This window comes from Trichosurus vulpecula, chromosome 9, assembly GCF_011100635.1.
Source record: "Trichosurus vulpecula isolate mTriVul1 chromosome 9, mTriVul1.pri, whole genome shotgun sequence".
NCBI classification, from domain to species: domain Eukaryota; kingdom Metazoa; phylum Chordata; class Mammalia; order Diprotodontia; family Phalangeridae; genus Trichosurus; species Trichosurus vulpecula.
In genome coordinates this window covers 116,667,991-116,686,873 of record NC_050581.1, presented here as the reverse complement: position 1 = coordinate 116,686,873, position 18,883 = coordinate 116,667,991, and the positions used below count along the sequence as shown (strand labels likewise).

Genomic DNA, 18,883 nt, shown 5'->3' with positions numbered 1-18,883 from the left:
TTTGTATATTCTGTTTCCTTTTGGTCTTTGCATCCCAATTTCCCCTACACAATAGGCCCTTGATGAACACTTTCTGAATTAAACCTAATAGTCCTTTCATCTAGCTGTAACTTCCTTATACCTTCCAGTTACACTTAGAGTAAGAATGTCAACACTGGCAAGATTCAGTTCCTCTAGAACTATACTGACTTATTGGTTATTGCACAAGAATCTTACATTTAGAGTGCCAACAATTAAATTAATGTTTATGGGACCATGTAACTGTTAGTACCCTCTGCCCCAGACATTGCCAGAACAGAAAGAGGGTTACCCAGGGTTGAAGACTATTTTGTGATTTTGTTTCATGGGTTTCCACAGCCAAAGAATTCATCTCCTAGGCACCAATCTACTGGTAAGCAGCCTCTATGTACTTACCCAGGCTGGTCACTAGACAGACACAATTCTGTCACTTAGGCTATATTCCAAGACCTCCTAGGATGGTATAACATGTCAAAGCTTATACTATATTGGCACTCCCTTTGAGAACCTAAGGCCACCACTGTGCTATAGCGAAGCATAGGAATAGGACCTTTGAGGTGGCAAGATACAACTATGTAAGCACTTAATAAATGCCAGTTGACTGTGAAAAAAAGATTTAACTATAAACAAAATTTTATAAGTATATTTATAAATATATCCTCCGTTAATGTCTTTGTCCACGGTCTTGTCACGAATTTGAAGGTGACCCTGGGTTCTCAAGGCCATGCTTACAGGTAAAAGCTCCAGCAGGTCCTAGCATGCTGAGAACATGGACCCAGCAGCAAACTGGGCTTAATGGTCCAAGGACCAACCTAGCCACCCAGTAGCCTGGAACATTCCTTCCCCTTTCGACAAACAACCAAAGTACTTTTTTCTTTCCAATGAGGCAAAGTTAGAGAAAAATACTTCATTGGAAAAATATTATCCATTTATATGATGAAATACTTCATCAGATCCTACACCAAGATCCATAATGTCAGTGAAATAAGTGCTTCCCTCTACCAATAAAGAATGCAGCACCTCCACTAATGGGTAGGCTAGCTACATGAACTACTGGGAGCAGTAAGTATTCATCATCTGGTGGCCAACTTTTTGGTAACGAGATCCTCTATACTTAGCTAGACTGGTTCTTAAATGACTGACACAGCTCACTGCAGGGACCATATTTCCAGTATATCAGGAACTACCAGAGCTTTAGCACCACTAGTATAGCCTTCAAGCATTCAAGGTCACCTCTACACCACCAAGAGCAATCATAATAGGGTCTGAGCAGAGGACTTAGAGTTACATACTTTTAAAAATGGTTTTTAAAATTTCACAATCACTAAGATCTATTCTTACAATGAACAATTTCTTTCTTCACCAAAGCTAACTAGAATGCTAGATCCAAAAGAAAGAATTGGTAAGATCAAAACCTGACAGATAAAAGAGTATGGAGAATGAGTCATAGGCTGGCACTGAGACACAAAGATAACAGTGACAAAATCAAATCAATACTTGGTAAGGTGACTGAATGCACAAACCGGCAGTACTGTGTACATTATTTGTCTTTTTTCATGTGCTCATTAAATGTCAGTCTGCTGACAAGCACTTGTTAAGTACTCATTGTGCTAAGCAGGGAAACCAAAAAAGGTAAAAGATAGTCCCTGCCCTCAAGGAACTCACAATTTACTGGGGAGACAAACATGTAAACAAGTATATAGAAAGTACAAACTATTTACATGATAAATAGGAAGTAATTAAGAGAGGGAAAGCACTCAAATTAAGGGGGATTGAGAAAGGATTCCAACATAAGGTGAGATTTTACCTGGGACTACATAGAAATATATAATTGTATAGAGAAATCCAGAGAAGTCAGAAAGTGGAGGTGAGGAGGGAAAGAATTCCAGGCATGGCAGAGAGCTAATGAAAATGCTTAGCGCTGGGAAAGGGAGTGTCTTGTGTGAGGAATAGAAAGGAATCCAATGTCACTGGATTGCAGAGCATACTGGGAGGAGTAAAGTGAAAGAAGACTGGAAATGTGGGGGAAGGGGCAAACAAACATTTGATCCTGGAGATGAACAGATGAGTAACATGATCACACTTGCACTTTAGGAAGATTAATGCCAAGTGGAAGATGGACTGGAGTAGTGAGAAACTTTTGGCAGATAGATCAACCAGCAGTCTGAGGTGTTAAGGACCTACCAAAAAGTCATCTTCACATTTATATTTAAAGGACAAGCTTTATTTTTATATGAGTACATATCAGAACTAGCTCATATCAAGACTATCACTAAAATTATTATTAGCTGAAAACAATTGAAGGCTCTAAACAACACTGGGAAAAGACAACTCCAGACAACAGTCAAGCCCTAGCTATGATATTAGTTATAGTAACACAAAACCATTGCTGACTTCCCCTAAATACATGTTAGACACTGTCCAAACAAAATATATGTAGATACAGAAGGCATATCTACCTACCTATCTATATACATGTATGTAAACACAGCTGTATATATGTATGTGTGTATATATGTATGTAGCCTATTTATATAGCCTATTTTTAAAATTAGCCATTGTTCACCCTTTTTAGCCACAGTGCATTTACAGATGTCTCTCTAAACATTATTACAACATTTAAGCCATAGAATTTCAGAGTTAAAAGGGACTCCAGAGGTCATCCAGTCCAACCCCTACCTGTCCCAGAATCCCTTCCCACAATATCCCTAAGAAGTGACCTGCCTGTGCTGGAAGACCTTCAATGAAGGAAAACCTACTACCTCCCAAGGCAGTCCATTCTACCTCTGAATGGTTTTAGTTTTTAGGAAAGTTTCCCTTGTTTCTAGCTGAAATCTGCTTTTCTGAAACTTTTCACATTCTGACTGTGCTCTCCTGGATACTCTAGCTTATCAACATATTGTCAATCATACCTCCAACCAAATGCCTGAAACAGGTTGGTAGCTACACTAAGTAAAAAAGGGACAGATGCAAGAGGTGTTAGAAGTGACAAGACTTAGGAGCTGTGTGAACACAGGGGAAGAAGAGGATCAAAAGTTGCGAATGACTCTGTGGTTGAGAACCCAGGTGACTGGAAGGATTGTGGTCCCTCAACAGAAGTAGGGAAGTGGGGTGGGGAGCAGGGGGTGGAACAGTAAAAGAATAAGTTCTATTTGGCACTCCAAACTTTGACATGTTCACCTGGGGCCCAAAAGCCACAGCAAGGATTGCCAAATTTGCTCCAGGCAGCAAAGAAACCCATAAAAAGCAAAGAATCCCATTAAAAAGCACAGAATCTAAGACTTGGAAGGGACCTTGGAGACAATCCTTATTTAAACAAGTATCCATTCTACAACATACCTGATAATTGATCATCCAGCTTTAGCATGAAGAGTTGCAGTGAGGGGGAACCCACTAATTCTGGAGGCAGCTGTTCCATGCTAAGCTTTAGGAAATTCTTCCATAATCAAATTTAGGCATGACTTTTTGCAACTTCTGTCCATCATTCCTAGTTCTGCCTTCCGCAGTCAACCAAAAAAGTCTCCTTACAATCTAAACGGGTTGTCCAAAATCACTTTCATTTTCCTAAGCACACCAAGTTATTAAAATAAACACTACTTTCTTCGAGCATTTTCATTTTAAGACCTTCATAAATGCTATGAGCCACAGCCATATAGCCTAATAAATAGACCACCTCCTGATCAATTTCTCCTGCTGACTACCCTACAATCCTAAATACGAAGGAAAAAGTTACCTGAAAGGAATGCTCTGCTAGATGAATTCCTCGAATAAGGTTCAAAGCAGCACACATGATGTTCAGAATAAGAGACAAAATCCCCAGAGCTGTCACTGGCTTCATCCGGTAATTTGGAGCTTCATAATTTAAAATAACAATATTAAGTTCCTAATGAAAAGCATTTCTGGTTACATAGTGTCTACATAAAGGAGAAGCTAAATAAACCACATTTCCCTAATTATAATTATGTTGCAGATATAATTTAAATTACATTGCGGACACAATTTAAATTATGCTGCAGACATAATTATAGGTGTATTAATACAAATGAAGCAATGGTTAGGAATCAAAAACCAAAAGTGGAAAATGAGGGACAGAAAGGATCTAGGCCTCACAGAGGCATTTCTTCTAGCCTTTACTGCAACCCTGGACATCCCCACCTCACCCAAACAGGGGTCTTGGAGCTATTTTTCCAGGTTTCAGCTGAAAGCAACCTCTTGTGATAACAAAGAGTGCTATAGCTTTATTTTTATTGTAGAGTTGTTGTAAGAGTTGTACAAGTCATTGTTGTAGAGTCATACAAGCAATTTAGTTACATAATTTAACATTCATCACATAAAACATTCTAGTTTTTTTCCTATGGATGTAAAAATATTCTTGGCCTTTCTCTTCCAATTCTCTCTCCCCACCCCCACCCCCATCAAGTATCTTTTTATTTTCAAAATGCTTAGGGATTTTTTGGCAAAAAAGGAAACATTCAATGTATAAGCCTTTCTTAGAATGATTAGAACAAATGGCCATTTTATTTTGCTCTTTTAGAAACCCTATGAATTGATTTTCCCCACCATGTCCATAGATACAGTATGCCATCACCGTCTTTTCCCTTTCTTATCATCCTTTCCTGTCCCCACATTTACCACAAAATAACAATCAAACCCATAGCTATTATTAGTGTGTTAGAGTCCCCACTGAGCAATTCAAGGTTTCCCCCATTAGAACTGAACATGCTACCTTTTTAGGATTCTAGCCTTGAGACACAAGAGGCTGAGCCAAAGCACAGTAAAATGTCCTAGAAAGAAGGGCTAAGTTTAAGCTTTCCAGAATTTGGATGTATTTGTGTTTCAAGCAAAGTCATAACTACTAGAGCATCCCTTTCCTAAACACATATTTTTCATAGTGTGAGGACATAGCTTGAGGACCCCAGATTTTTGTGTTGCTCTATACACTCAAGTTGCTGCATTTGTGACCTCAAGCAGCAACCCAGTTTTGACAATAAAGGGACTAGGCATGGTGATTCACCCAAGAGTTTAGAAGAAAAATAGATTTTACTTGTACTTTCGGTTAAACCTAAGATAACCTAAGATTTTTAAACGTCACATGAAAAAACCTGAGCCATAAATTTAGGGTAAGAAAATGAAAATAAAAGAAACACAGGTAACGGTCATGCATTTTATCAAGATGGAGAAACCAAAATTCTCAAGCAGACCATCAATTTTCTTATATAAGCAGGAAAATACGAAATTACAAATAATTATGTGCTGGGCAAATAATAAGGAAATGTTGCATGAGAACGGACAAATAATTCTTTGCCCAGAGGCCAACCAACTGGTAAGGGCTTCCACCATCCTAAACTAGGCTGGTCATTGGACAACAGACAATCTGGCACCACAAAGTACTGTAAGCTTTCCAGCTCGAGACAATCTGCCAGAGCTTCACCTGTACTGTACAAGGAGGCCCTGCCCCAATGAAGCAGAACCCTCATGGTAAAGAGGTGGAAGGGAGCTTGGATCTAGCCTAAGCCTTCCATTTTGGAGATGAAGACACTGAGGCTCAGAGAGGGGAAGTGACTTAAGGCATAATTAGCTCATTAGTGTCATCTGCAGGACTTGAATCCCGGTCTCCTGATTTCAAATCCCATGTTCTCTACAGTACAGGATGCTGCCTCTCTTTAATTTCATTCCTAAAATCCATTCTAGGTACATTAACTGTTCACAGTTTCCCAGGTATCAGTGTGATCTTTACTCACACAATGTATTCACATGAAAATCCAAATGGCAATAGAATTCTTTTTCAATTACATTCTAGGGACAAGGCCAGTCTGTATTCATTTTACACATAAATAAAACCATTTGGGAAAAAGTGATGCACACAAGTGTTATTCCTCTATCATCACCAAGCACCATCACAGAGTACACATTCGGTTCACTCACCATATTCAACCTGCACCGGAGAGTGACTATTTGTCAGCCCATTCATCACTTCTGTGTCCTCTAGTCTCAGGACCAATGGAGGCTGGAGCACGAGCTCTTCCTGAATCTTTTCCAAGTGGTTCTTCAGCTGAGAAGAGCTTGCATAGTTAAAATGCCACTTCACTTTCTGAATGACACTGTCTGTAAAAAAAACAATCAGCCAACTTCAGCAGAGCGCAGAATAGAATTTGATATGGATTTAGAACTTTGTATTAGAATTTACAAAATGCGGTTCACATTTCCAAGGAAGCCAACAACCCATATTCTGAATATACAGCTAAACTGAAACGACTATACTACCTTCAAGAATTTACATTCATCACCAGTAACCTACTTTATTGATGTTTGAATGCCGGTCCTCGTTGGCAAAGTGCCACAGCATATTAGTCCTTCATATGATCTTACCAAGTACGTGAGCTATACTGAACAACATATCTATCACTGGTAAAGCAGTCTTATTAGCATTCATTCTTTTTTTCAGAAGTAGTACTGCTTACTCTCAAGAACTAGCAAAAACATAACGTGAAAGACAACTGTCGACTTCAGTTCAGTGTAAAACTGAGGGATATGCAATGTCAAGGGAGGAAGGGGACCACCTGGCCACATCAACCAAGGCAATGATATTAAGGCACATCACCTCATTTTAAGGAGGGAGTAAAGAACAGTAACTTGGTTAAGGTCTCACAGGAAGACTATACAAGAGAAATACAGAACTACTTAATAGCAGCAGAATATCCCAAACCCTACACAAGGGAGTGGCCTCTGACTTTCTTACTACATAAAAAATGACTTCAGATAGAGCCTCTAACAATTCCACACACAGACCCACAGCGAGGGATGTGGTATCCCTACTGAACTCTTCAGACAACATCTGGATTTTTAGCGTTGTGTTCAGTTCTGTACCCCACACCTTGGAAAGGACATTGACAAGTTATAGTGCATCAAGAGTAGGGTACTCAATATAGCCAAGGGTGGGGATGGGGGGACAAAATCATGTGATTTGGGTAACAGATGAAGGAACTGTAGGTGTTTAGCCTGAAGATAATTCTCCATCTTTTGCCTCCTAAGCTTGGGTGCTCCCCAAATTTTGTCCTGGGCCCCCTTCTCCAGTCCCATTGATTCAGTTATCATTGCTTTGCGGATGATTCAGAATTATAGAACCACAGAATTTCAGAGTTCTTAGGACTCCCAAGGCCATCTAGCTCAGTCCACCCCTGGACAGCCCTCCATAACAAGTGGTGTTCAAGCCTCTGCTTGAAAACTTCCAGTTTGGAGGAACCCATTCCACTTTGGGATAGCTAGACTTGTTCCAAAGATTTCTGACCTCAATCCCAGATCTGCCTCTCTAAACTTCTGCCCGAATCTCCAAGTTCTGCCCTCTGTGGCTAAGCAGAACGTGTCTAATTGCTCTCCTCTTGGGAGCTCTTCAAATACTTGAAGACAGCCTTAACTCCCCCTAAACCTTCTCTTCTCCAGGCTAAACGTGCCCGGCTCCTTCAGCGAGCCTCACATGGCCTCACCACCCTCTCTGCCCTCCTCAACAACTTATCCTCTCAGCTGCACCTCCACAGTATTTCTCAAACCCATCCCCTTTTCACCATTCATAAGGATACTACTCCAGCTCACTGTCTGTATGTCTATCCCTCTATTACATCAGAACAGGAGTGGGGAACCTTTGGCCTTGAGGCCACATGTGGCCCTTTGACTGAAACCAAACTTCACAGAACAAATTCCCTTAATAGAAGGATTTGTTGTGTACAGTTTGGACTCAGTCAAGAAGACGCACCCAAGGACCCTGGATTAGAATCACTTTGAGGTAAGGTTCTATTTCATATCTATCTTTGTATTTAATAAATGTAGAATGGGTTTAACAAAAGATGCAGCTTGTGCAAAAACAAACGTAAGGTAGTACTCATAATAAATAAATAAGGAAGTTACAAACCAAATTTGAGAAAGGCATATGGTCTGGAAGCCAAGCCTATGCTGGTGTTGTCATAGGAAGTTGTGAACTCCCACCGAAGAGCCTCTAGAAAGCAGAAGGCCATGGCCACAGGATAACTGCGGGAGCAGATCCCCATGCAGGCTATGGCTCCAGAAGAGTCAAAGCTGAAACAAGAGCACCAAAGGTGAATTACATGAGAAAGGTAGAGAGAAGTTCCTCCTTATCCTACTGTCTGATAGCATACAACAATAGGGACTTGACTCTGAATCCTACAACATGTGCATATAGCATCTCTCATACAATGGATGCATTTCTTTTGCCTTGAATCATTCTCTAGTGATTTGGTGTGTCTACACATGTCTGCCCAGTTCAAAGATATGTTACGTACCTACTATGTGCAAGGTCCTGTGAGCAGCAGTGGAGATAAAAAGAAAAATTATATAGTCCTTGCCTTCAATCTAACAAGGAAGAATGGCATAGTCACAGTTAAGTAAGATACGAATTAGAATATGGCTGAGGCAAAAGAAAGATCCAAAATATTCTAGGAAAACTGGAAGAGGGAGAGCTGGAGAATTCAGGGAAAGATTTATTGACAAACAAAAAGGCAGCACTTGTGCAGAGCCTTGAAGAGACAGAAAGTCAGTGCCTCCAGGTCATGGAAAAGCTGGCACCAAGGCTATAAGTTCCCTATGGGCAAAGGCCAGGGCTTTTACCTCCCCAACAATGCACAGTGTACATAGCAAATAATTACAATATAATACATATACAATATAATACAAATAGCAGACAATTAATAAATGTTGTTTGGACGAAAGACCTAAACCCAAACAGGTCTTATTACTAAAACATGGACTTAGCTAGTTTGCTATTTCAGGCTTATTTCTTAGAATAAGTTTTTAATTACAACTGCCACATTTAAAAATTTTTAATATTAACCAGTTTTAATGACTATTAACCATAACTAAAAAATTTATCTGGATCTATTGTTGCCCAAGTTTTTCCACTAGAAAAGAAAATTAATGCTCCCTCCCTTTCCACTTCAGAGCAACCAACCATTCTCGTCCTCTTAGGCCATGAGAAAGGGGGTATTCCATGCTGTTTAGCACATGGAGAAAACTGGAGTCAACCTCTTTCTCTTGGCTAGTAAACAGCTGCTCAATCACTTGACTTTTGGATTTAAATGTTTTTGCATTGTTCTTATTTTGTTTGCACTAAAATTAACATAATACCCAAGGTACAACTTACTTAATTAGTTTTTTTACAAGTTAAAAAAAAAAGTTCAAATGTTCTTAAGATAAAAACACAAATGATGTTGTGATACCTGAGTAGCCAGCTATTGCTAGAAAAACCCTGCCCCCAGCCCCTAACTACAAACCCCAGTTTTGCACACTAAAGAGTGGACTCAGACCTTTAGGAGTCTAGCAAACGTCCCTGGGCTCCGTGACTCCTCCAGGGAACGTCAATAGATAAGGTTATCCCACTTAACGATAACCAGTCAGAATCTGTGATCTGTCAGAACCTTTGTTCCTGTACCCCCAGACCACCCTGTGACCTGGCATGTAAATTTCCTATATAAACTACCCTTTCACTTCAAAACGGGGCCATTGATTTGGGATGATTCCCCAATGGCCGCTGGCTAATAAATTGTCCATTTAAAACTTATACTCTCTGGAGTGTCTCACTTGCTTCTGGTATAACAATGTTATATACTAGAACGAGAGTATCTCCTAAAACAAATATTTTAAAATTCAGCAATTAAGAAACCAAAGGACCTATTACTCTCCACACTGGATCATGGGATTCCTACTTCTTTCAGAAGAGGAGAAGAATCACAGATATGTTGGCACAATTTTGACTGAAGCCAAAGCTTCTGTGATAGAGAAGTTCTGACTCTTATGGCACGCTTAGCAAAGTGGTGTGACTTTTTTGCCATATTTGTGAGATTACAACATGGCTTTAAAAATCTTTCAAAGAAATGCACTCAACTTCCACAAGATGGGAGTGTTACTGCATGAGAAAGAATTCTGTGGTCTACAAAATGAGATATAGTACTTCTGACCTTACAGAGCAGAAAGTTAAGATAATTATCTAGTAAAAATGAGGAAATGGATTTAATTTTAAAAGCAGATAGATTTTATATATGTGTGTATATTTTTAACTAAAATAGTTTGTGTTTTTTTAACTTATATAGTCCTCAACTGAAACATAGCAACTTCCAGTATACTCCACCACCCAAAACACTTATACAATATAGGCTCATTACAAATCTGGAGAAGAAAAACTAAGCCCTTCTTTCCTGAGACTAAGAAGTTCATTTTATAAGCACAAAACTTTTTGGAAGACAGTAATAACTGCAGTCAGGAAGACTTGGGTTGAAGTCCTGCCCCAGTCCACCCTGGCCAGCTGAAAGTCACCTCACTTCTTGGTGCACTAGGCAAGATGTTAAGATGTAGAATCTATGCTAACCTGCCTTGCTGAGACAGTTTCCTCCTATCAGTGAAATCACAGGCCAAATTCCTAGCCCCTAGCCCAAGTTTCTCCGGCTCGGCATTTAGTTGGTTTAAAAAACAACATTTCATAATATGGTGCCAGACACAGATTCACCAATCTGTGTTTTAACAGGTATTCTGAGACTCGGTTCCCCAAGGAGGAAGTGTCACATAACCAGAGCATACCAAACTGACTAGAGCAGGCTAAACTAGGTTGACAACTTCAGAGTCTGAAATGCTGAAGCACAGAATTCCTACAATTGTGAAAATGAAAACAAAAGATTATTTAAATATGGCCTGAAGAGCAGCAGCAGCAGGATCTTGTTCCTCTATCCTCCCCTGCTCAGCAGGCACTTCAGAAATGACTGACTAATAAATGCCTGATCGCCATCCAGGTACGGAAAGGTGCTGGAGCTAGAATCACCACCAAGCAGAAGCAAATCAGAAGGATCTGCCAGTGAAGATGCCCCAAACAAAATGCCATGTCTACGGACCCTTCTATTAGCAAATTAAGTATCCACTGAACAACTGTCCTCTTTAACTACAGCCTTGCCTTTGAGCTCTGGGGAGCTCAAAGCTTCAGTGCCAGAGCTTAGGAATAATAGCTGGAGGAACCTTGGTGGCATGGAAATACTATGGAAATGCTGACTGGTGAGCAATTGATTGTCATGACTAGATGATATGAGAGAAAAAACCTAAAAGAAATGTGAAAATGAAACATATTACAATAACACATGATTTACATAGCATCCGCGAGGAATGAGGCATTGCCAATGAGAGACTTTTAGACACAGCTTAGGGGCTAAAACTTATCTTTAAGCCATCTTGTAATGGAACTCTAACACAGATTATAGTTATCTTGTCTTTGTAAACAAAGGATGTTGAGTGCGCTTTAAAATTTTCCTGATGATGGGTCAACATTCTGAACATCCTTGATTGTATCATGGGTTAATGGAGGTTGTTGGGTTCTACCAAATGGCACCAAACTGCTGTGCTTTCTCTCTTTACATTCTTTAAGCTGTAATTGGGGTCTGCTCCAAGAAATAACCTCTTTTGTCTGATATATTACCTGTCTTAAGCTAGGGTAGAAGTGAGAGTTTAGGGTTAAAGAGGGAAACACCAATAGGCAAGTTTGTTAAATCAGTAACCTGAGTTTCACACAAGATACTCTACGTCAATGGGTTTTGTTTGGTTAAAGCACCAAGTTGGTTTTACCTTTTCAGGAAGGTTAAGGACATAGACTACATCAGGGGTGGGCTACAAGGCTGCTAGTTACTTTCCTACTATGACAAGAACAATGGATTTGGAGTCAGAAGATCTGGCTTTGAATCCTAGGTCTGCTCCTTACTAACTGTGTGGCCATCGGCAAATCATTTCCCCTTTCTGGGCCCCAGAGAGTAAAGTTAATAATATGGTAATTCCAGCTTCACAGAACTGCTGGGGAGAGGTATTTATAAAACTCAAAATGCTATAGAAAAAAAATGGCCTCTTATTATTATCATTCTAAGTAGGACAGTGGTCTGGGTTCAGGGTCTGGGGTCAGAAAAACTAAGTCTTGCCTCAGACACTTACCAGCCATGTGACCCTGGGCAAGTCACTTAAACTTTCTAGGCCTCAGTTTCTAAAATAAGGATAATACCACCTACATCACCACATCTACACATGTAGAATACTTTGCAAACCTTAAAGGCCGTGTAAATGCTAGCCATCGTTATTCTCAAATCAGTGTTAAAATACCAGGTCAACACTTTTGGAACAAGACTTGATCAAGATGTGGTAACTTAAAACGTTTCATTAACACAGAATATGGTTAAAGGAAAGTCAAGTTTTAATATGTCACTGTCAGGCCAAGTACTAACTTACTGTATACTGAGGTCATGTCCTTCTGCGGTACCTCTACCTGGAAACTGTGTCAAAATTAAGGACAACGTTTTTAGCCGCTTTCTGCATTCCAAAAAGTCCTGGTTATGGTGAAAATCTGTGGAGGCAGAGAGGGGCAATCCATCTCTCACCCGTACCACACAGGCAAAAAGGATCATGGACATGGTCCAAAAAGGAATTCATGAGGACTCCCTGAAAAAAAAAGAAATGACATTTGTTAAGGCATATGATCTACGTTCTAGGAGAAGCTCCCAGATGCGTGTTTGGCCCTTTGGGGTATCTCTCCTTCTCTTTCGATTCCTGGCTCTCTGACATTCCTGGCTTCAACCATGACCACAGAGGAATCTTTCTTCTTATCCCCAATGTCTCTACTCTCATATGCCCCTCAGTTCTCTTCCCTTCATGTCCCTCTGTGCCAAGTCACAGGGATACTAACAGAAAACACAAGACAGTCTCTGCTCAACAGACTTCATTACAACCTGGAAAGACTTATATAAATTGATGCTGAGCGACAGGAGCAGAACCAGGAGATCATTATACACAATTACAGAAGTATAGTATCTGTAAGGACTAACTGTGATAGAATTGGCTCCTCTCATCAATACAAGGTTCAAAAACAGGTCCGAAAGACGCACGATGGAAAAAGCTATGCACATCCGGAGAAAGAATTATGGAGTCTGAATGCAGATGGAGGCAAACTATTTGCTCTCTTTTTTTCCCTTCCTTTTTGATTTCGTTTCTTCTTTCTTATGATTCATTCCATTGGTTATAATTCTTCTTTACAACTGGACTGTTATGTAAATAAGTTCAATGTAAAGGTATACGTAGAACCTACATTGGATTATATGCTATCTTGGGGGGGGAGGGGGAGGAGAGGGAGGGAGAGAAAATTTAGAACCCAAAAACTTGTGGAACTGAGTGTTGTAAACTAAAAATAAAAAACAAATTTAAGGAAAAAAAAAGACAGTCTCAGCTCTCTCAAGGAGTTCACATCTTGATTCGGGGAGTCAATACATACAAAAGTGTTCAGGTTCGTTCTCCCTACCACCAGTCTGTCCTCATTTTGGTCCATTCTCCACTTCACTGTCAAAATTACCTTCCCAAAGCACAAGTCTGACCATGTCACCACTCTATTCAATAAACTGTTCTGCTAGAAATTTATGTTACACAGCCTCAACTGGGCTCTCACTGCTGCTAGGCAATCCTACTACATATCTCCTTTATCAACTCACTAGCCCACTCCCCACAGCAGCTCTTTCAAACCTTTTCATCCCTTCTCAAACCTCCCATGGCTCCCCTCCCCCACCCTCTCAGCTGAGAATCTCACCTCATCTTTTGCAGAAAAAAAAATTGAGGCCATTCACTATGAATTCCCTCTTCTTCGCTCTTCCTTATCTCCTATCACTCTGGTGCCCTCTACCACTATCTCCTCCTTTACCCTTGTCATGAAAATGATGAAGTGGCCTTACTCCTACTTACCTAGGCTAACCCCTTTACCATCCCATGTCCTCCAACATATTGCCCCCTCCATTATCCCCCATCTTTCATTTATCTTCAATCTCTCCCTTTCTACTGGCTCATTTCCTACTGCCTACAAACATACCCATGTGTCCCTTATTCTGAAAAAATCCTCACTCATCCCTGATAATTGTTGTGCTATATCTCTTCTACTTTTTGTAGCTTAACTCTTCAAAAAGGCCATCTACAATAATACCTTTACTTTCTCCCCTCTCGCTCTCTTCTTAACCTCTTTTTCTCCCCGTGGCTACAAAATTTCTAGAAATTCTGTATCTTTAGTGGTGAGTGGGAAACCAATTTGAGTAGGTTGATACTTGTACTCTCCTAATTTTTTTCTTTCAGGAGACACTGATATTTGTGTGTGGGAAAAACAGAAATTTTATGATGCAAAAAAAGGTAATCTAATAGATTAGGGAAATCATTTCCAAGTAAGCATCAATCTGAACATAGAAGAGACAACCCTTAACTCAGGAGTACCACCTAAGTATGAAAGACTACCCTTGCTTGGGATTTCACTCCCTTCTCTTTCTGCCACCAAAGACCCCCTTGCTTTCCCACAAAGGAGTAAGGTATGGCTAGACATCAGTTCATGTGAAAAAGATGTGGGGATTTCAGTGGACTCCAAAATCATTGTAAGTCAACAATGCAACACGGTGAAGACTGACAATTTGATTCTGGCTGTATTAAGAGGCAAAATATCCAAAAGAAGGGAGAGAATAATCTCACTGTGTTCTATTCCAGCAGTGTCAAACTCAAATAGAAATGGGGGGCACTAAACTGTATACATAAAAATCCCTGAAGATTGCACGTTGAATTAGTTTTACATTTTAATATCTACTTTTTTTGCCAGTTTTATTTTGTTAACTATTTCTCTATTTCATTTTAATCTGGTTTGGACCACACTTGGGAGGCCCTAGGCAACATGCCTGACACCTCTGCTCTGTTCTGGAGTACTATGTTCACTTCTGAGTGATGCATTTTAGGAAGGACACTAAAAAGCCCAAGAGCATCCAGGGGAGTATGGGAAGGATGGGGAAGGGCCTAGGGACTGAATCATGCAAAGATCAGTATAAGAAACTCTATGTAAAAACCTGAAGAAGAAAAGGCTAAAGGAAAAAAATTTCTGTCTTTTGAATACACCAGAAAATAGTGATTAGATTTATTCTCCTTCATCCCAGAGGCAGAACCAGGAATTATGGGGAGAAGCTGCCCCAAATGACTGACTAGTCTACCTTTTTTCCATTTAGACATAACATGAATGATATCTTTCACTCTGTTTCTTTCATTCAAATTGTTATTAGTACGAGATACCTTCGTCTCTTTAAAAATTGTTATAGGAGAAAGTGATTGTCTAGGTAAGGAATAAATTCAGGAATGACGACAGAAAAACAAAAGATAGCAATAAAAACTTTAGAGATGCTATGAATCTTCTGCTGCCCTTCAAGTTGCTTGTAATTTTGTGTTTGGCAACTCATGAAACTTGTATATGATGTGTAAACTTTAAATACAGATTAATCTTTTCAGTTATTAAAAGTGAAATAAAATTTGAGGATTAATTGTGGTGTAACATCCCCTCTGGACTCATTTTCCCAACTTCCACAGGAAAGCTGGTTCCTCAGAAGAAGGTTAACTACTTGCCTCTTCAGGGATCTAGAATTCTTAGGGGCTGGCGCTGATTTCTAACACACTGGCTCATGAGCCCCCACCTATGTGCTCTCCACTGATCATCAGCCAGTGTCAATTAGCTTCTAGCAACAGGTATTTACTAAGGTAGCAAGAACAGGCGGAACAAAATGTCACTCCAACAGTCTGGGATACTTTATCCCCTTTGTGTCTATACACAGAGTCTCTGGGGATAGTGGTCTCAAACTTAAGAGAGCTCATATGAATCAAGGTAAACTCATAGCTCCTTAGAGATTCTCCTCTCCCTTTATGAAGCTCTCATGAAGTTCTCCTTTGGTGTGTGTACTCTCCGCTGGACTCCAACTGGTCAAGAGGTGGGGGTATCTGGGTGGGGATTACCTTGAAGAAAGAGCCTTTAGGCTGCCTTTCCTTCATGTTTCTAATTTGTTCTTAGCTCCCAATGCTGCTACAGACTGATGGGAAATCCAAATCATCCGACCTAAGTTCAAGAGGTCATCCTCTAGTGGAGGGAGGTGGTGGTGGGGGGGGGGACGGTGAAGAGAGAGGAGGCAGACTCCCTCTTTGGGGCTTGTTAGGAGCTACTCCACCATTAAGCTGGATTCTGAAATGGCTTGCTATTTTATCCAAGCTCCATAGGGTATATGACTTATTCTCTTCAAGCACCCAAGCCCCAAGGATATATGGCTTATTCTCTTCAAACACCTACAAGACATTTCCTGTGCAGCATCATCTACTTTCAATATGTACCTTGCTACTTTCAATATGTACCTTGTTTATACCTTTGATCCAATAGAGTCTCTAGGAACTGTTTAAAACTAATTGCCATTTTTTATTAATATCATAGGTCAGAGAGGCATTTACACCCGATAAGGGGTCAGGGCATAAATCTCTTTACATTCATCGGGACTGAAGCAGCAAGACACCCCTCTTACAACAGCTTAGCTGATATAACCAATTGATGAGCACTAAATTTAGTGAAGAGGTCTAAAAACACTTGGATTACTCCCCTTAAAATATAATTTCATATGGATTTCAAAAATATCTATAGATACTTATTTAATAAAAATGTTACCAAAGAAATAAGAAAATAAGAAATAGAAATAAGAAAAAATTTTAAAAATTAAAATGTTACCAGATGTATAAGCAAACCTCATTCCATTACAGGAAAGAAAAAAAAGACTTTATTTACACATAGTTTGGCTTAGGTCAAAAGAAGTTTTCATAATACCAACACAGGTCATAGAATCAGCATCTTGGAATAGCAAGAGACTTCAGGAATGATTTTCAAGCCTATCCTCAAACAGGAATTCCCCACACAACCTCCCCACCAAGTAGTCAGCCAACTTAAAGACTTCTAATGTTAGGGAACTCATTACCTTTAGAGTTAGTCCCTTCCATTTCTGCACAGCTCTAATTGTCAGGAAGTTTGTCCTATCAACCTGAAGTCTAGTTTCCTGTAATTTCTATCTAAAGTCCCTCTCAACTCTAACATTCTGTGGTTTTCTGATTCTACTCAGCTGTTAGCTAGCCATTTTGTTCTCTCCCCTTAATCCTACTCCCTTCACTGCTGATTTTTAGTACTTCCATAGGGGGTAAGAAGGAAAAAGCAGTCACTTTTGCGATGTTTTAGGCACTAAGAGTTAATTTAAGGCAAATGAACCAAGAACTGAGATATGTGATTACTGCTGTACATTCTATTTATCCGTATTAACCCCAATACTCCACAAAAGTCCTTGACCATATGTCTTCAAAACTTCACTAAGTTCAGAGCAGCTCATTTGCAGACTGGTGAATTTTAGGGGTGACAACAACTTATAAAAGACCATTCTGACAAAATCAAAAATTCTCAGACATAACCCCACTCACTTTGATAATAAATGTAACATCTACATTCCTTAAAAAAAAATCTGGGAGCATGTCAATTTTTTACAAATCAAATCCTCTATTAAATATACAAGAGGAGCTTACTATTTAAGAATCCTATTATAGATCATTTGATAATGTAGCAAATCCTTTTGTAAAGTAAATAATCAACTCCATAACTTAAAATTATGTTGACTGGAAATCTAAGGTCCTCCTTAGCCCTGACATTCTAAATATATCTATTTGTAAGTTTAAATTTTCACATACTGGATTTGCTCAAAACAGGGAGGGGCACTTTGTATGAACGCTATTGATGGAAATACATTATACATAGTATTTTTAATTCAATAAACATATGTTAAGCACTTACTATGTGCCAGGCACTATACTAAGCGCTAAGGATAGGAATAAGTAAAAGAGACAGTTCCTGAACTCAGAGCTTACAATCTAACGAGAAAGACAACGAGAGAGAGAGAGAGAGAGAGAGAGAGAGAGAGAGAGAGAGATTGATTATATGCAGATATCTTAATCTACAGAGATGGGTCCTTAGATCAATGGATCTTGGCAGCGCTAGGTTAGGGCCCTCAAAGAGGCTCAGAAGTGGTAGAAAAAAATGGTAGACAGCCAAGACTGGTCCAAGAGAAGGGCGGAGTGGTGGCTCCTCCAGTCGAACACAGTTGCTCCTATTGTTTATCTTCAATCTCCCCCAGCAGGTCAGGATAGGGCAACATGGCAGGGAAGCACCAAGTCTCTAGGGGAGTAGAGGGGTTGGCATACTGAGGGCTGGTCCAAGCGGGAATCTCTAGCCAGGAAAATCCCTTCCCTAGGTACACCTGCTCTTGCCCTCCAGGTAAGCTTGCAGGCAGGTGTCAGTGCACAGAGCGCCGGGCCTGGAGGCAGGAAGACTATCTTCCTGAGTTCGAATCCAGCCTCAGACACTTACACGAGCTGTGTGACCCTGGGCAAGTCACTTATCCCTGTTTGCCTCAATTTTCCCATCGGTGAAATGAGCTGGAGAAGGACATGGCAAACCACACCAATACCTTTGCCAAGAAAACCCCACATGGGGCCGGGGAGGGCCGGGCGGACTGAACAAGCTTGTAAGCGCTTACTGTCGGTCGAACAGAATTAACAGCCCTGCTCCAGATGCACGGCTCGAGCCCGGAACGCACTCCCGCACCTCTCGCAATCCCGGCCCGCCTCCCCCTGTGGCTGATGCTCTTTCCCTCCTTCACTTTATCCTCTCGCTCCGGTGGTCCTGCCACTCCCCACCCCGTAACACACTACCTGGGGACACGGCATTCCTCCCTCCTCGCGGGCTTTAGGAGAAAAGACGGAGGAACGCCTGGAGAGGATTAAATCGAGCCTCTTCTTGCCCCACCCTCAACCGCACTACGCACAGAGGTGCTTCTTACTACGGAGCCAGGCACCCCCAACACCTGCCCAGGCCCCGCCACCCATGCGCAGACGCACCCCGCGCCCCGGCCTCCCAGGGCCGGCCTAGGTGGGGCCTCTCCTCCTAAGCCCCGCCTCATCAACACACGCCCGCACGCGGAGACCTCGC

At 40.7% G+C, this 18,883-nt stretch overlaps 1 protein-coding gene across 1 annotated transcript in view; it reads right to left on the bottom strand.

The window, feature by feature from the left end:
- SEC22C (SEC22 homolog C, vesicle trafficking protein) overlaps positions 1-18,659 on the bottom strand; it is a 35,544-nt gene extending 16,885 nt beyond the window's left edge. The window contains exons 1-5 of the mRNA XM_036737511.1: positions 18,607-18,659; positions 12,277-12,486; positions 7,925-8,088; positions 5,944-6,123; positions 3,752-3,870 (exon numbers count right to left, since the gene is read on the bottom strand). Of these exons, the coding sequence (XP_036593406.1) occupies positions 3,752-3,870; positions 5,944-6,123; positions 7,925-8,088; positions 12,277-12,458 (645 nt within the window). The 5' untranslated portion in view covers positions 12,459-12,486; positions 18,607-18,659. The remainder of the gene's footprint in view (positions 1-3,751; positions 3,871-5,943; positions 6,124-7,924; positions 8,089-12,276; positions 12,487-18,606) is intronic.
- Between the last annotated feature and the right edge of the window lie 224 nt (positions 18,660-18,883).